The 22338-nt window shown below is 49.6% G+C and overlaps 1 protein-coding gene across 1 annotated transcript in view; it reads right to left on the reverse strand.

The window, feature by feature from the left end:
• Window positions 1–370: 370 nt before the first annotated feature.
• Window positions 371–22338, reverse strand: part of LOC146194633 (monocarboxylate transporter 12-like) — a 44983-nt gene continuing 23015 nt past the window's right edge. Inside the window, exons 2-4 of the mRNA XM_084597476.1 lie at window positions 4082–4225; window positions 837–1709; window positions 371–743 (exon numbers count right to left, since the gene is read on the reverse strand). Of these exons, the coding sequence (XP_084453602.1) occupies window positions 523–743; window positions 837–1709; window positions 4082–4208 (1221 nt within the window). The 5' untranslated portion in view covers window positions 4209–4225 and the 3' untranslated portion in view covers window positions 371–522. The remainder of the gene's footprint in view (window positions 744–836; window positions 1710–4081; window positions 4226–22338) is intronic.

The following is a 22338-nucleotide window of genomic DNA, read 5'->3' on the forward strand; positions in this document are numbered from 1 at the left end:
GTCAGGTGCTGTTCGAGTAAAGTGTGTGTCTCCGAATTTGTTTTGTCACGCTTGATTTGAGTGCTTGCTTTGTCCATTATAATAAAACCAAGCAAATGATATTGCGCAACATTTCTTCCTCATATCTCTACTAATTCTGACCTGCAATACGTTTAAGGTTTTAACTCGAGAACAATATAGATTTTACTTTTAACCTGACTGCCATGTCAGCAAATATGACAAAAGACAGTTTATGGTGTTCCAGCTGAGCGCATCTAAATTGGTTTAGGCGATGTTTCGATATGGTTTTATTGATATTGGTATGTGACTGCTTATTGAGTCTGTATTTCGTACATGAATATAGAATGCCGGAATCATTTTATTTGATGGACCTTTATTGATTATAGCATCGTAACACTTTTTCATCCTTACGTTGAAATATTTGTTGCCTCTAGAAATTCACAAATTACTCATAGCGCATACAGAGAGGATGGCCACAAGCAGTTTATATATGAGAATGGACCATTGAACGAAAGAAGGCGCTTAGCAGTCGACACCATCCTCCAAAGATGAAACTAGAATTGGTGCAATGGCGAGTGCTATTTCTTTTTCCTCCGTTAAAGATCTAAATTTTAAATCATCTCGTCTTCGGCGAGCACTGTCCCTGCAAGCGAGCACCGCCAACATTGCCGCAATGACCAGGCATAATACCGAAAATACTACGTAGAGTAAATTATATGAACCATTCTTGTCCCGAAAGAAGCCTGCAAAAAACAAGCAAGCAAATTTAGTATGGCGTCCATATCGCCATATTCATTATATTCATTCATAAGGAAATAAAGAAATCTTGTTCTTACCTATAATGGATGGTCCGCAAAGCCATACAGGAATTGTTGTCAGGCCAGCCACTCCACAACAAAAGCTTACCCTAGACACAGACATGTAGTCCGCGATGAGAACAGTCTTAATGCAGAGGATGTACCCTTGCGCTACGCCCAGTACGATTGCCAGAGCTACCAAGGCGCCGAATGTGTTCACAAGGGGCAGGAGGAGGAAACATCCAGCGGCAGCTAGGAAGGTAGCCGCAGTCATTGGGCAGCGGCTATTGCGGATCTTGTCTGTGGCAAAAGGCACGACCACTCGACCAACCAAACAACCAGCACCATTGTATATCACAATTTGGTTGCCGCTTTCTAGTGTCCATCCCTTGTCCACTGTGAAGGCCACCATGGTTATTGTGAAAGTCACGAAGACGTATTCAGAGATTAGGGAGTAAAGCACCAGCACGTAGAATGGTAGAGATTGAAAGCTCTGCAGAACAACCTGCACAATGCCGGTTGCCTTCTCCTCACTGTTCGTGCATTGTTGAGAAAAGTCTTTTCGCAAGGAATCAGCTCTTTTTTCCTTCTTAGTACATATGTCACTTTCTTTTCTTGAGCCTGAGCAAAGTTTAATTGCGCGGACCGCTAGGCTGGAGAAAGGCACCTCACATGGTTGAGGGTGCCTTATTAGCATAATGAGCGGTATGACGTGGGAAACTAGCCCGGCAGTTATGAGCAGGCAACCTTGCACTCCATACGTCTCTGTCAGCGCCCACAGAAGTCTTGTAGCAACCATGCTTGATGTAGCTCTCAGCACCCACATGATGGCTGTAGCCGTGCCTCTGTACTTCTCAAAGTAGAGAAGCAGGTACAAGCAAAGGCTCAGAAGGGCCACTCCTATTCCGGTACCTGCGGCATAACAAACAAGAAACGTCTTATTGAATGAACCTTGTTCATTCGTTTGATTCCTAGCCAGTGCCTGCTGCTTGGCACAAATGTGCACGTTGATTTTTGGACGACTGATTGTGAAACGCATAATGTTTGAACAACATTTATAAATATATTGTCCAGAGCTCTGACCCGTTCGTGGTCTGTTTTGTACGACCAACAAATTCATCGAAAATTTCTTCCTTCGCGTCCTTTGCTGAAATTTAAGAAAGCTATGAAAACTTTTTCGACAGGAAGTATGAGACGCTTATTGAAGACTGCATTGACTAATTTATGCATTGCACATAAAGAGGAATGCATTACATTCCTGCTTTGGTCTGGTTAGTCATGGTTCCATTTAACTCCTCTGACTCATCACCTTCACTTGAACAAGGGGGATATAATGTCGACTATGTTTTATTTGAAAGAAGAAAATCTTTAAATTTTGTTTTTCTCTCATTTTGCTGTAATACGAGACTCAATGAGTAAATCACGCACTAGCAGCGTCAAAGGTTTACTGGATGAGCGTTTTCAAAACGTCATTTATTGCTTTGTTGCCTCGCGGTGTAGTGGCTTTGTATGGTTACCAGCGTACTGAGGACAGAAGTATCCTGCCACATTCTCACTCTGGAGGTTATTCCTTAAAAAAAATTGCTGAAAACAATATTATTTTCTGGCAACTCGCACCACCTCAGTTACTGCCGCAAAACAACATTTCGTGGGTGTATTTTCCGGGGCTGCCAACCTGGAAGGCACATTTCAGGGGGGAGCAAGCACATACAGACAGTATGATTCCGAGTCGAATAAGCTCTTCCTAAGCCACGTAGGTTTGCCTGTACGTCTTCGTGAAATCAAGGCTTCAGTTAATATTTATAGTGGAGTGATTAGCTGAGGAAGGTTGCAAATGTTAATCGGAGAAAAATAGCGCAAGAAAGGTCGATGAAGCTCTTTGTTTATCCAGCCACACTACTTTTGTTTGCAGTTTTCTTACTATGGCCTTTAGGTTGCCTCTGCTAACTCATCATGACGAAAACTCCGCTGGCTGGCAGTTGGCAAGTTTTCAACAGAAACTACTATTTTAAAAGCCGTAACATGGAAGAGAACTTTACCAAGTGCCATTGAAAAATGTGTGGAGCTTGTGCAATTATCATGTGCACTCTTATCTCATATTAGTAGTAAGGACTCAATGCTCATCGTTAATATGCAACCTGCTGCGACTACGTTTTATGCAATGTCAATAATTTAAAAGAACATAACATTTCAGCAGCCTCACACATACACAGTCTTATGTGTGCATGCTTCGCTGCAATGAGCAGGAGGAGGAAGATGAGGAGAAAATTGCTGATGAGGATTTCTTAGGCGGCAATAAGGGCACTGTAGGGCCATTTTGCTTTTATTATTTTTGATGTGAAAACAACATAGGTAGAGAGAAAGAGAAAAAGGGGAGCCGTAGTTGAGGGCTGTGGAGTAATTTCAACCACCTGGGGATCTTTAACGTGCGCTGACATTGCACAGCACACGGAGTACGGACAGAAGTGAGAAAGTAGAGAAGAAAGAAAAAGATGAGGGAGAGAAAGACGGGCGCAGCCACAGCCGTCGTCTACCACCTAATCAGTGGCGGGGCAATGACAGCCTACAAAACATTATTTCGTTGGCCGTCTAGCCCCCGCCGCAAGCGGCGTTGAACTACCGTCCCGACCCCGTAGGGCCATGAACAGCCACCCTTTTGACTATATGCCCCGCTGTTGTGATGCAGTGATAAGAGGCGCGACTACTGTGCCGGAGTATCCGGGTTCGATCCTGACTGCAGGCGGCTGCGTTTAGATGGAGGCGACAAGAAGTGGCGTCCGTGTGCAGTGCGATATCAGTGCACGTTAAAGGTCCCTAGGTGGTCGAAATTATTCTTGTGCCCTCCACTACGGCACCCCTTTCTTTCCGCTTTCACTCCCACCTTGCTCCCTTCCCTTACGCGTGTTTCAGGTGTCGACAGAGCAAGTGTGACAGATACTGCTCTTTTCCTTTTCCGCGAACCAATTAGTATCATTATTAATACCAGTGACGGCCCAGAACATCTGATGCAAGTTTGACATCAGGCCATCCATAAGTACATAATCTGATTATTTTTGTACCTACAATTATTGTCATTTTCTCAAGTAGTGATTATTTAGACAATAAAGAACATCGAGCCGTTCTAAAGTCGACGTCAGCATCTCTAATTGTCTCTATTCTTAGAGTGTCTTTTTTCCCACATACGCAGGCTGCATTGCAGATTTTGCGACACAGGATAGAAATGTGCACTCCGCCTTTAACAAATAGCGGCAGGCCAAGAATATCAAATCTAAGGCACAACTTACCATACAATATGCCGAACGTGAACGTCAACCAGGTAATGCTTGGGGCAAAAGCGGACGCCACAAGACCAGCACACGCCAAGACGCTACCTATTAAACTGATGTGATAGACCGATATCTTGTGTTGCATCTGCGTGACGAGGAGGCCTGCAATGAAAGAGTAATATGCATAAGCAATTACGGAAAAATAAATGGCCCTAGCATTATTAATAATCATGACCCCGACGATCACGAGCTTAGATGACAATTTGGTTCGCTCCACAACTCCAATTCTCTAACCAATAACTCGTTGGGCACCCATTCTCACGACAGCTAGGTTTTTATGGACTACTGCGATCATTCTGGATATGAGATACAAAAGAAAGGGTGGCCAACGCTCGTAGCTCTTTTCACGAGTGCAGTTAATTTCAGTTCAGTCGTTCAGTCGCGCTCCGACACTTCGTAACCCTATAGACCATATCACGCTACGCTTTCCAGTCTCTCACTATCTTCCTAACATCACATACCTTCATCTGCAGCGTCTCGAGGATGCCATCTAACCATCACGTTCGCTGACTACCCCTTCTCCGGTGACCCTCAACCTTTCCGAACATCAAATCATTCTCCAGCAACTCCTCTCCTCATCAGATGATCAAAGTAGCTGAGCTTTAACTTTAGAATTTGACCCTCCAATGAGCAGTCAAGGTTTATGGTCGACAATATCGACAGATTTGATCTTCTGGCAGTCCAAAGAACTCTCAAGCGTCTTCGCCAGCACCACAATTCAAACGCGTCAATTCTTCGGCGGTCAGCCTTCTTCACTCTCGCATCCATACATCACCACTGGAAAGACCATAGCACGAGTTATACGGATCTTGGTTGGCAGACTAATGTCTCTGCTCTTTACTAGGCGGTGAAAGCTAACCATTGCTCTCTTTCCCAGAAGCAGGCGTCTCCTAATTTCATGGCTGCAGTCTCCTTCCGGGGTAATCTTGGAGCCCAAGAAGAGAAAATCTGTCACAGCTTCCACTTATTGCCCCGTGATGCTCAAAGACTTGATAGGGCAAGACGCCATGATTTTTGTCTTTTTAACGTTCAGTTTAAGCCCAAACTTCTCACTCTCTTCTTGCACGCGCATCAGGAGTCTCTTGAGTTCCACTTCACTTTCTGCCACTAAAGTGGTATCATCCGCATATCTTGTTGATACATTTTCCAGCTATCTTCACTCCAGCTGAAAACTCGTCCATACCGGCCTTCCTCATGATGCACTCAGCATATAGGTTAAATAGGCAGGGCGACAGTATGCAGCCTTGTCTCACTCCTTTCACGGGTAGCCACCAGGTATAGGCGTATTTTTTCTCCAGGGCCAAGCACATGGTTTCGGAGTCCAACGTTCGGTCAGAGAGCACTTAGAACAATAATACTCACGTTTGCAATATTTCTTGTGGAAAAAGTGTGGCAAGAAAAGTAGCTTCTTCGTATTGCTCTTTTAGCAGAAACGCGTATTTTTGACTTTGCAGATCTTAAAACCTTTTTTTCATTAATCATGACTTACTTAGCTCATTTTCAAACTCGAACCAATTGCTTCCGAGAATTCCTGGTCACAGTAGTAGCTACAATGGAGGCCGGCCTCTCATTATTTGAACATATAATCCGTAATGTTTCCGTCTGTCTTCCTGGATACTATCTATTCGTCTTTAGCTCTTTGTTTCGTAGTGCCCGTGTATGTTTCCATCGACTTGTGTATGAGTACACGGCATAAAAGTATAGAAGATGAAGCTCTTGTAAAGAAGACAAAGAACAGAAAACGCACCAACAGCCTTTGCTCCCCCCTTGCGTCAGACACCATCTCCATGGCGCACTGCAGACAACAGGCCTATTTGCTACCACTGCGGCATCCCCGGACACACTACACGCTACTGCCGGCGCCGAATAAATATGGCCTTTGCTGCACGGCCTGCACCACCTTATTTGGCCCCCCAGTTCCCAGTCCCATCGGGTCCTCCAACAGCACCCCCTGAACCTCCGGACTTCCGCCCTCGTCGTTCGCCATCACCACGTCGCCGCTCCATTTCGCCAATGCGCCGACGACCCACTACCCAGCCGGAAAACTAACCGCCGCAGTTCGCGAGGCACGAACTGCGTATCCGACCGAATTTCAAAGTCCTCGTCTTAATCCCGCGAATGTTATTCCTGTCATCGTTGAAGGTGTTCATACTCTTGCGCTCGTCGACACCGGTGCCGCTGTATCAGTTATCAGCCAAAAACTATGCCGCTCCATCCGAAAGGTGACTACGCCTCTCGAGGGACTATCGCTTCGTACCGCATCCGCTCACAGTATACAGCCGACAGCTATCTGCACTGCTCGCGTCGTCATTGCTGCAGCCTTGTACATCATCGAATTCGTCGTTCTCCCCACATGTTCTCATGACGTCATTCTTGGCTGGGATTTCCTGTCCCAGCATCATGCTATCATTGACTGCGCCAGTCCTCAAGTAGAGCTCATTGAATCGAGTGATGCACCGTCTGATGCCCTGCTCCACGAGCCGTGTCCTCGTTTTGCGACCAAACTCCTCGTAGCACATGACACAACCATCCCACCCGTTAGCGCTGTTCTGGTTCCCCTCACTGCCTCTTTTACCACCGCCGCGACAGTCCTCTTTGTGCCCTCTAACGTTGTCTGCCGCCGCCGCCACTTACCGCTGCCGTTTGCCGTCCTTGACATGAAAAACGGCGCTAGCACACTTCTGATAGCCAATCCTCTTCCGTCTCCCGCTATGTTGATCGAAGGGGAGTGCCTCGGCCGCATCGAGCCCGTGGACCTTCTGTTCACCTTTGATGATGTGTCATTCCCTGTTTGCCAAGTTGACGCCTTGACTCCAACTCGTGTGGCTTCAGATCCGCTACAGCGGGACCTTTTTGACCATTCCGTGGACAGCGCTCTAGAACCGCGCCACCGCGAGCAACTTCTTGACCTTCTACACCAATTCCGCGCCTCCTTCGACATTCCGCAATCTTCCTTGGGCCGCACGACGACCGTTTCCCACCTCATCGACACTGGCGCTCACCCACCTCTCCATCAGCGGCCGTATCGGGTGTCCCCGACTGAGCGCCGTGTTATTGCCCAACAAGTCGATGACATGCTGCAACGCGGAGTAATTAGAGAATCCTGTAGCCCATGGTCGTCTCCTGTGGTTCTAGTTAAAAATAAGGATGGCTCCATACGATTTTGTGTTGATTATCGCCGCCTCAACAAAATCACTCGTCGTGATGTGTACCCCCTCCCACGAATCGACGATGCCCTAGACTGTTTGGAAGGCGCAGAATTCTTTTCCTCACTCGATTTACGCTCCGGGTATTGGCAGGTGCCCATGGCAGAGGCGGATCGTCCTAAGACCGCCTTTATTACTCCAGACGGACTATACGAATTTAATGTTATGCCATTCGGACTCTGTAACGCCCCAGCCACATTTGAAAGAATGATGGACACTGTACTGCGCGGCCTGAAATGGAACATCTGTTTATGCTACCTCGATGATATCGTCGTCTTTTCAACCGACTTCCCGACCCACCTGACTCGACTTCGCCAGGTCTTCACCTGCCTAACCCGCGCCGGTCTTCAACTCAACCTCAAAAAGTGCCGCTTTGGTGCCCGCCAGCTCACAATACTCGGACATGTTGTGTGTAAAGATGGAGTTCTGCCTGATCCTGAGAAGCTGCGCGCCGTCGCTGACTTTCCGAAACCGACCACTTCGAAACAACTGCGAAGCTTCGTGGGCCTCTGCTCGTACTTTCGTCGTTTTGTTCGGAATTTCGCAACCATCATAGCCCCCCTTACACAGCTCTTGAAAGGCACCCCTAACCTCTCCTCTTGGTCGCCAGCCTGCGATGATGCATTCGCGACACTGCGCAATGTTCTGACGTCACCCCCAATCCTTCGCCATTACGACCCTACTGCACCTACAGAACTTCACACCGATGCCAGTGGTGTCGGCCTCGGCGCCGTCCTCGCCCAGCGCAAGCCTGGCTTCTCCGAATACGTTGTCGCCTACGCAAGCCGTGCTCTTACCAAAGCCGAGTCCAACTACTCCGTTACCGAAAAGGAGTGCTTAGCAATCGTGTGGGCTGTAACGAAGTTCCGCCCTTACTTATACGGCCACTCCTTCGAGGTAGTTACAGATCATCACGCTCTCTGCTGGCTCACGTCTCTCAAGGATCCGTCTGGCCGTCTCGGGCGCTGGGCTCTCAGGCTTCAGGAATACGACATCCGTGTAGTGTACCGCTCTGGCCGCAAGCACTCTGACGCCGACGCTCTTTCTCGGTCACCGGTGCGCTCGCCTAACTCATCGTCCCCTCCTCAAGCACTCTTGTCAGCACTCACCATTGAGGATATGCCTTTCGAGCCACGACAAGATCCTTGGGTTTCTAACCTGCTAATCCTTGGCACTACTTCCGCGGCTACGCATCCTCGGGCACTCCGCCGACAGGCCTCCCATTTCGCCATTCGGGACGGTCTTCTCTACCGCAGGAACTACAACTCACACGGCAGAACGTGGCTTCTTGTCATTCCGCGCCACCTCCGCTCCGAGGTTTGTGCCCACCATCACATTGACCCTCAAAGCGCTCATGCCGGCGTCCTCAAAACCTATGATCGAATTCGTCAGAGGTACTACTGGCGGGGAATGTACAATTTCGTACGGCGCTACATTCGCTCTTGTACCGCCTGTCAACAACGCAAGATTCCTCGCCACCCCGCTGGCCCTCTCCAGCCTTTACCTTGTCCAGCTCGCCCGTTTGATCGCGTGGGAATCGACCTTTATGGTCCGCTACCATGCACGGCCGCTGGTAATCGATGGGTCATCGTCGCAGTCGATCACCTGACCCGTTACGCCGAGACTGCTGCACTTTCCGCGGCGACAGCCCGAGAGGTAGCCCATTTTCTTCTACACCACTTCATTCTTCGACACGGCGCCCCTCGCGAGCTACTGAGTGACAGAGGTCGTGTCTTTCTTTCCGAAGTAGTTCAAGAGCTCCTGTCGTCTTGCAAATCGATACATCGGGCTACAACCGCGTACCACCCACAAACAAACGGCCTCACGGAGCGCTTCAACCGTACGCTTGGGGACATGCTCGCAATGTATGTTACATCTGAATCGGGAAGCTCCAACTGGGACCAGGTACTGCCATTCGTAACGTTCGCGTACAACACAGCCACCCAAGCAACAACTGGGTTTTCGCCCTTCTTTCTCTTATATGGCCGTGAACCATCTTGTACTCTGGACACAATTTTGCCATACCATCCAGATGCCTCTGAGTACAGTGCCTTGTCAGATATTGCACAGAAGGCCGAGGAATGCCGTCAGCTAGCTCGCACGTTTACCTCCGACACTCAAGGCTATCGCAAAGATCAGCATGATACCGATACCCCTGCTCCCACGTTCCTGGCCGACAGCTTCGTTTGGCTATGCGTTCCTGCCACCAACAAACTAGACACCAAATACCACGGACCTTATCGCGTCTTGGAACGCACATCCCCTGTGAACTACGTCATCGAGCCAGTCACCCCTTCTTCCGACCACCGCCGTCGCGGCCGCGAGGTTGTCCACGTTAGCCGCCTCAAGCCATATTACAACCCTCTGGTCGTCTCTTCTCCCTGAGTCGCCAGGATGGCGACTTCTTCACGCGGGGGAAATGTAAAGAAGACAAAGAACAGAAAACGCTGCGGCATCGCCATCACCATCGCTTGTCTCAGGCGCCCATCTCGCTCGCGCTGAAGCTGTGCCCTGCGGCTGGTAATTCGATCCCTTGTGCCCAAAGTACTGCCAGCGCTAGACGTTCCAACCAACCATTAAATCCATATTACACTCTGAAGGAACTTGGGAGAGATTTTGCGTTGCCTTTCAAGGCGAAAGCCCTTAAGGACGCATCGTTGTAGACAAAAGGTCGTCAGCACAGATGTCACGCTTTCGTTAGAGAGAGTTGAAAATAAATTATTAAATCTTGCTGCCACTGGGAATCGAATTTCCATTTTTTTCGGTCCCCAGCCCAGCGCTTAATCAACTGTGCCACGCCCCGACTTTTTTTATTTTTGCCTGGCTTTGGCCCACGACATAAGACGAAAGGAAACTCCGATCAAAACATAAACAAATACACATAAATCAATTGGTTGGTTGGTTCACAGGAAGGGAAAGGCGCAGTATCTGTCACACTTGGTCTGTGGACACCTGAACCGCGCCGGTAGGGAAGGGAGGAAGGTGGGAGTGAAAGTGGAAAGAGAGAAAGGGGAGCAGTAGTGGAGGGCTACGGAGTAATTTCGACCACCTGGGGATTAACGTGCGCTGACATCGCACAGCACACGGACGCCACTTCGTTTCACCTCCATCGAAACGCAGCCGCCGAGGTCGGGTTCGAACCCGGGAACTCCGACACAGTAGTCGGGCGTCTTATTTATGTCATGATGAGCCAAATCAAGTTCAAGACAACTTTAGTGCCACCCATGAAGAGGCGCCTCCTCTCCCTCATGAAGACCCTATGGGGCCTGCAAGGGCGAAGGAGCCCCGCAGGGGATGTCTTACGCAAAGCGTCCCTTGTCAGGCGGATTACTCGAGAATGCTGCTCTAGATCCCGGCACCGGGGGAGGGCATCCCAGGTTTCTTTCTCTCTGATTCCATCAATATTCCCGGGAGAATCGGGGCATTCCCAAATGAGAAGATCCTGATTGGCTATTATCTCGTATTTGGTGAAGAACTTTGGAGGTTCCTCTCCCTGCCCGTAAAGATAAGATGGAGAACATCTGTTTTTAATTTTCGCCAGTCTTTGCACTCGTTAGGTGAGAGAGACCGATCTGAAGTTGGAAGGCCTAATCTTTCATTCCTGTGTGCAGCCGTGATTTCACTGTACGTGATAAGCGGATCTTTCGACCCGGGTAAGGGTGATTCCACGGCCGCCCATGTGTAGATATCTCGAGCGAGACTGTTAGCAGCCTCATTGCCTGGAATCCCCTCGTGAGCCGGGACACACATGACGGAGATCTCTCTATCCAGTACCAATTGTCCAAGTATCCTAACTGCTTCTTTCCAAACAAATCCATATAAAGGTTTCTCACCGCTATCTTGCTCGCGCAAAGTATGATTTTGGCTTTGTGCCAGACTGGCATCATCCCTTTAAAACTCCCGCAGCGACAACAAGGCCTTTATAAGCTTGAGAGCTCGTGAAACGCTCTTCATAATTTTCCTTCTCAACCGTGAGAAAGATAGCGGGATCCAGGACATACCCGCCGGGACTTCAAAGTGCTGTACAAAATACAGACAAGAACATTCAACTATGCGCAGTCCAGCAGGCCCGGGGTGAGCACAAAAAGCACAAGCCTCACAACCCACCACAAACGGCCTAGACGACGTAGTGCAGAGTAGGGCATAACCCCGGGTCGACGCTTGGCCAGCGTCACGACGCTTTAACCCGTCGTTTGCCAGCTCCTTAATAATGTTATACATTCATAGCGGGATTCCGCGAGGGTTAGGTACTGCACCTTTCATTTCCTGCAAACGAGTTATAGCACGCCGATGAACTTTGAGGCCTTCAATGAAATGCTAGCTGTGTTCGACAAGGGGCGCGTGATTTACCGTCACGAGAGGCCATGACGTTACCAGGCCTTGCATGCATATACGAAGCTGACCCCGCCGGGCGTCCGATCCAGGCGTCCGTGCGGTGAATTTCAGTTGACATTTCCTCAAACGCTGCACCACACAGCAAACAGAAGGTTGGTTGGTTTTTGGGGTTTAACGCCCCAAAGCGACTCAGGCTATGAGGGACGCCGTAGTGGAGGACTCCGGAGATTTCGACCACCTGGGCTTCTTTAACGTGCACTGAAATCGCACAGCACACGGGCGCCTAGCTTTTCGCCTCCATCGAAAAGCGGCCGCCGAGACCGGGATTCGATCCCGTGTCCTTGGGCACAGCAGTCGAGTGCCCTAACCACTGCGCCACCCCGGCGGGGCCACAGCAAACAGAAGCAGACCGACATGTGGAGGCGTTAGTACAGCAGGCATAAGCGCCATTTGAAATTGATGTGCAGGATAGAATAGGTACCGTATCTGTCACAATTCTCCGCGCACACTAGGAAGCGAAAGGCGCGGTAACTGTCCCACTTTTTTTTCTGTGGACACCTCAACTGCGCCGTAAGGGAAGGGAAGCAGGTTTGAGTGAAAGTGGAAAGAGAGAAAGAGGAGCTGTAGTGGAGGGCTACGGAGTAATTTCGACCTCCTGGGGATCTTTAACGTGGCGCTGACATCGCACAGCACACGGACGATTCTTTGTTTCGTCTCGATCGAAACGCAGCCGCCGAGGTCGGGTTCGAACCCGGGAACTCCGGCATAGAAGTAGGGCATCTTACCACTGCACCACCCCTGCGCGGCCTCTCCTGATGGGGCTGGGACAGGTTGGCCACAGCCGCTTGTGGCAGTGGCTAGCCTGCCACCGAATATTAATCTGTTGTAGGCCGTCATTGCACAGGCCACTGCTTCGGTGGGGGACGACGGCTGTTCCGGCGCGCGTCTTGCTATCGCCCCGCCGGGGTGGTGCAGTGGTGAGACGCACGCCCGACTACTGTGCCGGAGTACCCGTGTTCGAACCCGACCTTGGCGGCTGCGTTTCGATGAAGGCGAAACGAAGAGGCGTCCGTTTGCTGTGCGATGTCAGCGCACGTTAAAGAGCCCCAGGTGGTCGAAATTGCTTCGTAGCCCTCCACTATGGCTCCTCTTTCTCTTCTTACGCTTTCACTCCCATCATTCTCCCTTCCCATACGGCGCGGTTGAGATGTCCACAGAAAACAAGTGAGGCAGTTACCGCGCCTTTCCCTTCCAATAAATGAATCAGTTTTTTTCTATTGTTCTTCCTTTTCTTCTCTATTTACTCTTCTGTCTACATGAGGAGCGGAGGTGGCTCAGCTTCAGAGCGAGTTGCAGGTCCGTGCATTTTCATTTCCTTCTTCCTACAGCCACAACAACGCGGTAACTGATTTATTTATAGGAAGGGAAAGGCGGTAACTGTCTCACTTGTTTTCTGTGGACACCGCAACCGCGCCCTAAGGGAAGGGAGGAAGATGGGAGTGAAGGTGGAAAGAGAAAGAGGAGCCGTAGTGGAGGGCTACGGAGTAATTTCGACCACCTGGGAATATTAAACGTGCGCTGACATCGCACAGCACACGGACGCCTCCGTTTCGCCTCGAAACGCAGCCGCCGAGGTCGGGTTCGAACCTGAGAACTCCGGCACGGTAGTCGAGCGTCTTACCACTGCGTCGCCCCGTCGGGGCGAACGTGGTCACGTACCATGCCGTAATGGAAGGGAAGGTGAGAGTGAAAGAAGAGAGGGAGATGAAGGTGCCCTAGTGAGTGGCTACATTCAGCGCTGTATAATGATACTCGCCTCATCGAAATTTATTCGTCCAAAGTACCCTCAATTGTATTGCAGGCATGAAGGCTTGGTACTTCTTTCGCTATGATTTAGTCAACCCTACTTATCAAAATTGGCGGTGTTTTGAAATGATTTAATAGTGATTTTCAATAAATAGCATTGTAAATTTTATCTGGACGTTTACAGCCACGCAGAAAATCGTGAAAGCATTAGAGGCGCTAGTGCAGCTTAACATTAAAAAAAAAATAGTTTGGATGGAGGCGAAACCAAGCGGCGTCCGTGTACTATGCAATGTCACCGAAAGAACCCCAGGAGGTCAAAATTACTCCGGAGCCCTCCACTAGGGCTCCCCTTTCTTTCTTTTTTTCCATTTGCACTGCCGCCTTCACCCTTTTCCTTACGGTGCGGTTCAGGTGTCCACAGACCAAGTGTGACAGATAAAGTGCCTTTCCCTTGCTGAGAACGCCTCTTCGTTTGGCATTCAACGAAATGCAGCCGCCGCGGTCGGGATCGAACCCGGGTACTTGGGTACAGTAATCGGTCGTCTTACCACTGCACCACCATGGCGGGAAATGAAAAGCTTCATACGAGTTGAATTGTAGCTGCTCTCGTCTACCTTCACTAACGGTACGCTAATCTAGTGAGGCCCACGACACAGCTGCTTCCTTGTTAGTGCAGAAAAGTAATCTTCTAATTTTCAAGCTTGAAAATCAATATGCAGAAGACTAAGGTAATGTTCAACAGCCTCGGGAAAGAACAGCAGTTTACATTAGGTAGCGAAATACTGGAAGTAGTAGGCGAATATGTCTACTTAGGACAGGTAGTAACCGCAGATCCGGACCATGAAAAGGAAATAACTAGAAGAATAAGATTGGGATGGAGCGCATTTGGCAAGCACTCGCAGATTATGGCTAGCAGCTTACCGGTATCGCTCAAGAGGAAAGTATACAACAGTTGCATCTTGCCTGTACTCACCTATAGGGCTGAAATGTGGAGGCTAACCAAGAGAGTTCTACTTAAGTTGAGGACAACCCAGAGGGCTATGGAACGAAAAATGGTAGGGGTAACATTAAGAGATAGAAAGCGTGCAGAGTGGGTCAGAGAAATAACTCAAGTTACCGATATTCTACTAGCAATTAAGAAGAAGAAATGGACATGGGCAGGACATGTAGTGCGAAGAGAGGATAGCCGATGGTCGCTGAGGGTAACAAACTGGATTCCAAGGGAAGGAAAGCGTAGCAGGGGGCGGCAGAAAGTTAGGTGGGCGAATGAGATTAAGAACTTCGCAGGGGTCAAGTGGATGCAGCTAGCACAGATCCGGGTTAAGTGGAGAAATATGGGAGAGGCCTTCGCCCTGCAGTGGGTATAATCAGGCTGATGATGATGATGATGGATGTTCCTATTTACGCGAACAATTTGGAAAGCGCTCATTAAGCATAAGCAAATTTGTCTCCAAAAAAGTTAATGCAGTACAGTAGTAGAAGGGAGGCGATGCCCATTGGGCAGCCAAGACGAAGGAAAGTGTTCAAGATATCTGAAACAATATGAAACAAGCTTACTGAAATTTTTCGTACACAGCGAAAAACCGCCTTTTTTGCCTCCTTGCAGAAGCAGCATGTTCCAGCTTCGCAATTTGCAGAGGGGGGCAAAGCACATTTTCTATATTGTATATAGAAAAGCATTACTCTTTCGTGAGAAACCACGCTCACGTTTGCTGCCAGTTTGCGCACGCCATAGCTGCCAGTTCCAATTAAGCAAGGAGTGACAAATACGTGACATCAGCATCGTGCATTTCCGCTTATCCGCACACGGAATGGTTAACTGGTGGAGAGGGATAGCACTGAATGAGTTGTGTACCGATTTCTCCCGGACACTATATACATATGTGCAAATAGATATCAAGAAAGCTACTGCGAGAATTGGGAGGGCGCTTAAACTTTGCCTTAAGAGTAGACGCGATAGCTTGCGTACTTATTGCCTAACGTTTAATGATTGTACCTCGGCATGCCGTCTTCGCATCAACCATCTGTCTCATATCGAGCGTTTCCCGCCTACTCGGCATCTGTCCAACTAAGCCTCCTTGGTAGTTAGTCATGTACTATAGCATCACGGGAGCAACCTGAGACAATGCGCCTAAGCCGGTACAATGCAAGGTGACGTTGCCGCACTACTAGCAGCCCCAAGATCCATCAAACGCGTACAAACTCAGCGATGCAGACGCGACATTATGCGTCTAGGCCATGCTGGTTTCATTCCCTAAGCACCAATTACTACTCACTAATCAATCTATTAGTCAACCACACTGCAAACCACTTCCATCAATGAACCCACACACTTCACTACACATACACTCATATAAGTCGTCAATGAAATTTTCTGGCCAATTTTGCTACCCATCCTTGATGTTGATACTCAGTTCCCACCGCCGTCTATGCTGGTAGAGACATATCAAGTCGAAATTGCGGTGGCCTCCGTATCGACGTCACATAACTATTTTCCCTGGAACGGTTTTCTTGTCCTTGAGTAGTCCGTTTTAAACCGGGGTACGACGGTATCTTTTAGCCGCACCGGACCAGTACGCACTGCTTAAAATTCACCTAATGCAAAAGCAACGACAAAATGTGGGCAAATCATGACAATATTACAGTGAAACAGGTATTGGGAAAGATAATATTGGCTTCTCATTTTCACAAAAGTAAAACGCGAGAAAGAGAAAATTGCGGACATTTTGTGAAATCAATGAACGTAAAGCAGTTCGTTACCAATAACAGTCAATTCATCTTGCTGTTTCTTTTCAGGAAGATTTTACCTTTGACTTAGTTTCCCCAATATTTGGAGACCATGTGTAGTACACAATTAGTAAAATGCTCTACACTTGATATTGCCGCATAGAAGACGACGCAAAAGATGACGACAAGCGCGAGCCTGGAAGTGAAAGAAGCTTGAACACAAGACTTGTTCTGGTCGACCATTCAAACCATCTATCGCTAGGTTCTCCTTGGTCTTCTACCGAGACGTGACACTGGTGGAGGTGCTGGGTATGCATAGGACTCCTTCCGGCAGTCCACAGCGGATCCCAAACATCGACACGCCTGTCCATCGTGCTAGCCGCCGCCTTCTAGGCCTAGCGCCGGAGTACAGTCATCTGCCGAACGACTCCTCAAACGCCCAAGTTCCTAAGACCTCTCAAGCCATGGCACATACCAATCCTACACCGGTGACTCTACAGAACACCAAGGTGCCAGAGTGCTTTCGCGGGGAAGCGTTTGAAGATGTGGAAGACTGGCTCGACCAGTTTGAGCGAGTGTCAAAGATCAACCAGTGGAGCGCGGACCAGAAGCTTTGTAATGTTTATTTTGCCCTTCAGGATAATGCTAGAACGTGGTTTGAAAACCATGAGGCCAGCTTATCCACATGGGATGACTTCCGCTGCCAGCTGGTCGACACTTTCGCGAGAACTGACCGACGGGACAATGCGCTGCGCCTGCTTGAAGTGCGCATCCAGAAGCCAAATGAGAGCGTGGCTATGTTTGCGGAAGACATGGCTCGCCTTTTTCGCCGTGCCGACCCTGATATGAGTGAACCAAAGAAGCTACGGCATCTCATGCATGGCGTCAAAGAACAGGTGTTTGCCGGCTTGGTCCGCAACCCCCCTAAAACCGTGAGTGAGTTCGTTAAGGACGCTACGGCTATCGAACGAGCCCTCCAAGACCGGTGCCGCCAGTACAACCGACCGGTCAACTGTGCCCCGACGACTGCGGCGGCGCTGACTGCAACAGATACGACCACTCTTCGAGACATCATTAGAGGCATTGTCCTTGAGGAGCTGCAGCGAATTACGACTACGAAGGCTCAGTCGTCAGGGGCCCTCATGGAAACAGTGAGGAATGAAATTCGATACGCCCTATCACCGTCTACACCATGCAACGAGTCTCATCCAGTCTACAACGCGGCACCCCTTTCCGAACCATACCACGCTCCAAAACCGATCAGCTGCACCGCCAACATTCCTGCAGCTTACCTCGAGCCGCAGCCCGAGAGCTATGCTGCGGTCCTTCGTCGCCCACCTCCAGACCACGCCCCACCGAGCTCACCGAACCGTCAGGAGATTCGGTTCCTCCAGGGGCCTCAGTGGGCGCCTCCCAGGCGCTCTCAACTGCGCCGAACTGACAGGTGGCGCAGTTATGACAGCCGACCACTTTGTTTCTACTGCGGACAACCTGGCCATGTGTATCGGTACTGCCGCCACCGCGAAGAGGGGCAGTCCTTTCCGCTTGCTTCTGCTCGCCGCCGCTTCGACACTAATTCTGCCCAAATCGACGACGACCCTCCGGTCAGCAGGGAAACCGAAACCCCGGGTTTCCGCCGCCGCTCCTCCCCATCGCCACAGCGTTATTCGCCGACACGTCGCAACACTACTGGCGTTAGCGGACGGCGGTCTCCTAGCCCTCACCGGGGAAACTAAGAGCTGCAACCTCACGAGGGGAGGTTGCAACCAGTCTAAAAGTGTCGAAACCCTCACCACCGCCGCAATTGCCGACAACCCGGGCTTCTGACGCCGCCGCTAACATTGACATTTCCGCACTACCGCCGAAAATGCCGTACCAGATGATCAGCCATGACGACGAAGCTGACAGCGCCGACCTTGCCGCGCTTCCGCCGCAAATGCCGAAAGGGACGATCAACCCAGATAATTTTGTTAGCGCTGACCTCGCCGTTTCCATTGATGGGCTGGCGGTACATGCTCTGGTGGATACCGGGGCAGATTTTTCAATTATTAGCCAGAAACTGGCCGACACCCTGCGCAAAGTAAAAACTGAATGGACTGGGCCAGTAATAAGAAGTGCTGGGGGTCAGCTACTGGCACCGACAGGGAAATGCACTGCCCGGATAGGAATAGGAAACGCGGTGTTTGTTGGCAGCTTCGTTATTCTCCCTGACTGCTGCAAAGACCTCATCTTGGGCATGGACTTTCTGCGTCTTCATGGGGCTGTAATCAGCATCCGTGACAGCATCGTTGCCTTCACCAATAACCATGAAGACCTTGGTTATGCGCAAGTACCACTATTGCCCTTACGCGTCGCCAATGAGACGGTGACATTACCTCCGAGATCATGTTCTCTTGTTCAAGTGAAATGCGACGTGGCGCATACAGGCGATGGCGTCGCCGAACGGGCAGTTACCCTGGTACTCAGCCGAGGTGTTTCTATAGCTCGAGGGCTGGTCAACTTGACCAATGGGCATACCGAACTGCTGCTGACAAACTTCAGCGACGAGCGTCAGCAAATTCCGAAAGGCACAACTGTGGCCTTTTTCGACAGCCTCCCAAATGCGCAGCACTGTTGCTTACTGCAACAGAGAGGATCAGTGTGCAAGACACCCGTAACCATCGTTGATGTGAGCCCAAATCTGTCTTCTTCAGAGCGGGACCGCCTTTTGGATCTCATAGATCAATTTCGAGACTGTTTTGCTTCAGAATCGCGGATCGGCCAAACGCCTTTGACAAAACATCGAATTATCACGGATGACTCGATTCGCCCGATTCGACAAAATCCTTACCGTGTGGCTCCGAAAGAACGTGAAGCCATACAGCGCCAGGTGGCCGAAATGCTTAGAGACGACGTTATCCAGCCGTCACAGAGTCCCTGGGCTTCCCCCGTGGTACTTGTTAAAAAGAAAGACGGCAGCTTACGATTTTGCATAGACTATCGCAAGCTCAACCAAGTGACCAAAAAAGACGTGTACCCTCTCCCTCGCATCGACGACTCCTTAGATCGCCTACGAAATGCACGTTACTTCTCGTCGATGGACTTGAAAAGTGGATATTGGCAAATCGAAGTGGATGAGAGGGATCGGGAGAAGACAGCATTCATCACTCCCGACGGATTGTATGAGTTTAAAGTCCTTCCGTTCGGTTTATGCTCGGCGCCAGCAACATTTCAGAGACTGATGGACACTGTGCTTTCGGGACTTAAGTGGCAAACATGCTTGGTGTATCTTGACGACGTGATAGTGTTTTCGGCTACATTTGAAGAGCATCTACTCCGTTTGCTAGCTGTGTTTCAGGCCATACAATCTGCGGGCCTCACATTAAAACCCGAGAAGTGCCACTTCGGTTACGAGGAGCTGCAGTTCTTAGGCCACGTCGTCAGCCAAGAAGGTGTTCGGCCGGATCCTGAAAAGCTCTCCGCAGTCGCCAAGTTCCCAACACCTACGGACAAAAAGACATTGCGGCGCTTCTTGGGTCTTTGCGCCTATTACCGTCGGTTTATTGCTGGCTTTTCACGAATAGCCTGGCCATTAACTTCACTGACTCGTGACAACGCAGTCTTTCGCTGGGGTGAAGAACAGCAACAAGCTTTCAATGAGCTGAGGAGGCGTCTACAGACACCACCTGTCCTGGCGCACTTTGATGACGACGCCCCTACACTGCTTCATACGGATGCCAGCAACGTGGGCTTAGGTGCTGTGTTAGTACAGCGCCAGGATGGTGTGGAAAAGGTAATTGCTTACGCCAGCAGGACCCTATCTAAAGCAGAAGCGAACTACTCGGCAACCGAAAAAGAATGTCTTGCAGTGGTATGGGCGGTTATGAAATTCCGCCCTTATTTGTACGCTCGCCCCTTTCAAGTCGTCAGCGACCATCACTCTCTCTGTTGGCTGACGAACTTAAAGGACCCTTCAGGGAGACTCGCGCGTTGGAGCCTTCGATTGCAAGAATTTGACATGGCAGTTATTTACAAATCTGGAAAGAAGCACACAGATGCAGATTGCCTTTCGCGAGCGCCGGTCGAACCTTCCACTATGACCGATGAAGACACTGCGTTTTTAGGTGTCATAGATGACGCAACGCTTTCCCAACAGCAGCGAGAGGATCAGGAATTGCTCCCTCTTATTGATTTCTTGGAGAAGCGAACTACGGTTGTGCCGAAGATTTTCGCCCGAGTAATCTCTTCATTTTTTATTCGCAACAACGTCCTTTACAAGAAGAACTTCCGTCCTGGGGGAAACAGTTTTCTGCTCGTCGTCCCATCGGTTCTCCGCACTGAAGTTTTGCAAGCGTGCCACGACGAGCCAACCGCCGGTCACCTAGGCTACACCCGCACGTTGGCTAGAGTACAGCACGGATACTACTGGCCAAAACTGCCGGCGACAGTGAAACGCTATGTACGTACGTGCATTGACTGCCAGCGCCGTAAATCACCCCCTGTAAAACCAGCTGGCCTACTCCACCCTCTTCAAGTGCCAGCGACACCTTTTAAGCAAATTGGCATGGACCTCCTGGGACCATTTCCGACGTCTACAGCCGGGAATAAATGGATAATTGTCGCCACTGATTATCTGACCCGCTACGCGGAGACCAAGGCTCTGCCAAGGGGTACCGCCGCCGAAGCAGCTAGGTTCTTCGTTGAGAACATTGTCCTGAGGCATGGCGCTCCGGCACTTATTATAACTGACCGAGGAACTACATTTACGGCCGAACTTTTGGAAATCGTTCTTCGCCTCAGTGGTACCAGTCACCGTAAAACTACTGCCTATCACCCTCAAACCAATGGGTTGACGGAACGCCTCAATAAGACCCTCGCAGACATGCTTTGCATGTACGTCGACGTAAACCACAAGAATTGGGACGAAATACTTCCCTACGTTACGTTCGCCTACAATACGGCCCGCCAAGACACCACTCGCATGACACCATTCAGCCTCCTTCACGGGCGACCAGTAACAACTATGCTGGATGCAATGTTGCTCCCGAATGCCGACACCGATGATCTCGACCAGGACACCGAGGAATTCGCTCAGCGTGCAGAGGAAGCTCGCCAACTAGCTCGTGTGCGGATTCAAAATCAGCAGGAGCACGATGCACAACGCTACAATCAGAGACACCGGCATGTAATGTACGAACCTGGCGACAAAGTGTGGGTCTGGACACCTATTCGCCGCCGTGGACTCTCCGAAAAACTATTGCGACGATACTTTGGACCCTATGTTGTTCAGCGACGTTTAACCGACGTCACTTATGAGGTGATGCCAGACGGGGTGTCGACATCAAAGCGACGCCAGCACCAAGCTGACGTCGTCCACGTCGTGCGTATGAAGCCATACCACTCAGTCTGACCTTAACCTCCTACTTCCTTTTGTTCTCATCGGGACGATGCTTCCTAAGGAGGGGGGCAAATGCCGCATAGAAGACGACGCAAAAGATGACGACAAGCGCGAGCCTGGAAGTGAAAGAAGCTTGAACACAAGACTTGTTCTGGTCGACCATTCAAACCATCTATCGCTAGGTTCTCCTTGGTCTTCTACCGAGACGTGACAATATAGTGTCACTTAAAAACATGTGCGCCAGTTCGCTTTATTAGGATGGCAACAACCTTAAGTGACAAAGAAGTTCACTTCGCAGCGGCATATTGAGCTTCTGTAAAAACGAAAATTTAACAAATGAATGGATCATCTCAGTTGAAGAAGGTACTCAATCAATAAAATTACCATCCTATCTTCGCTCTTCGGCGCAGACAAAAACGTTAGAACTTCAACATAATGTAGTGCATTGAGGTCACTATGTATTTTCAAACATATTCAATTTATTTTTATTTCAAAATGTTAAAGGAATCCCCGACAAAAAGCTGTAAGAACACCTTGAAGAGGTCAAGGGGTCGGCAACAGGGAACAGCGACAGCTTAGTTTAAACAATTGTATATGAAAAAAATGACTGAAAATGGCTATCATAACCATGAATGATACAGAAGGTCAGATTACTATGCACAAAATAATACATTATTATGCACACAAAAATAACAGTTCTAGGTTCAATACATGAAGTACAATTTCACAATAAAAACAAAACACCGGGCATACTAAGAACATTG

The sequence above is a fragment of the Amblyomma maculatum genome, chromosome 3 (genome assembly GCF_055883805.1).
Source record: "Amblyomma maculatum isolate TAMU_Amacu chromosome 3, ASM5588380v1, whole genome shotgun sequence".
Taxonomy (NCBI): Eukaryota; Metazoa; Arthropoda; class Arachnida; order Ixodida; family Ixodidae; genus Amblyomma; species Amblyomma maculatum.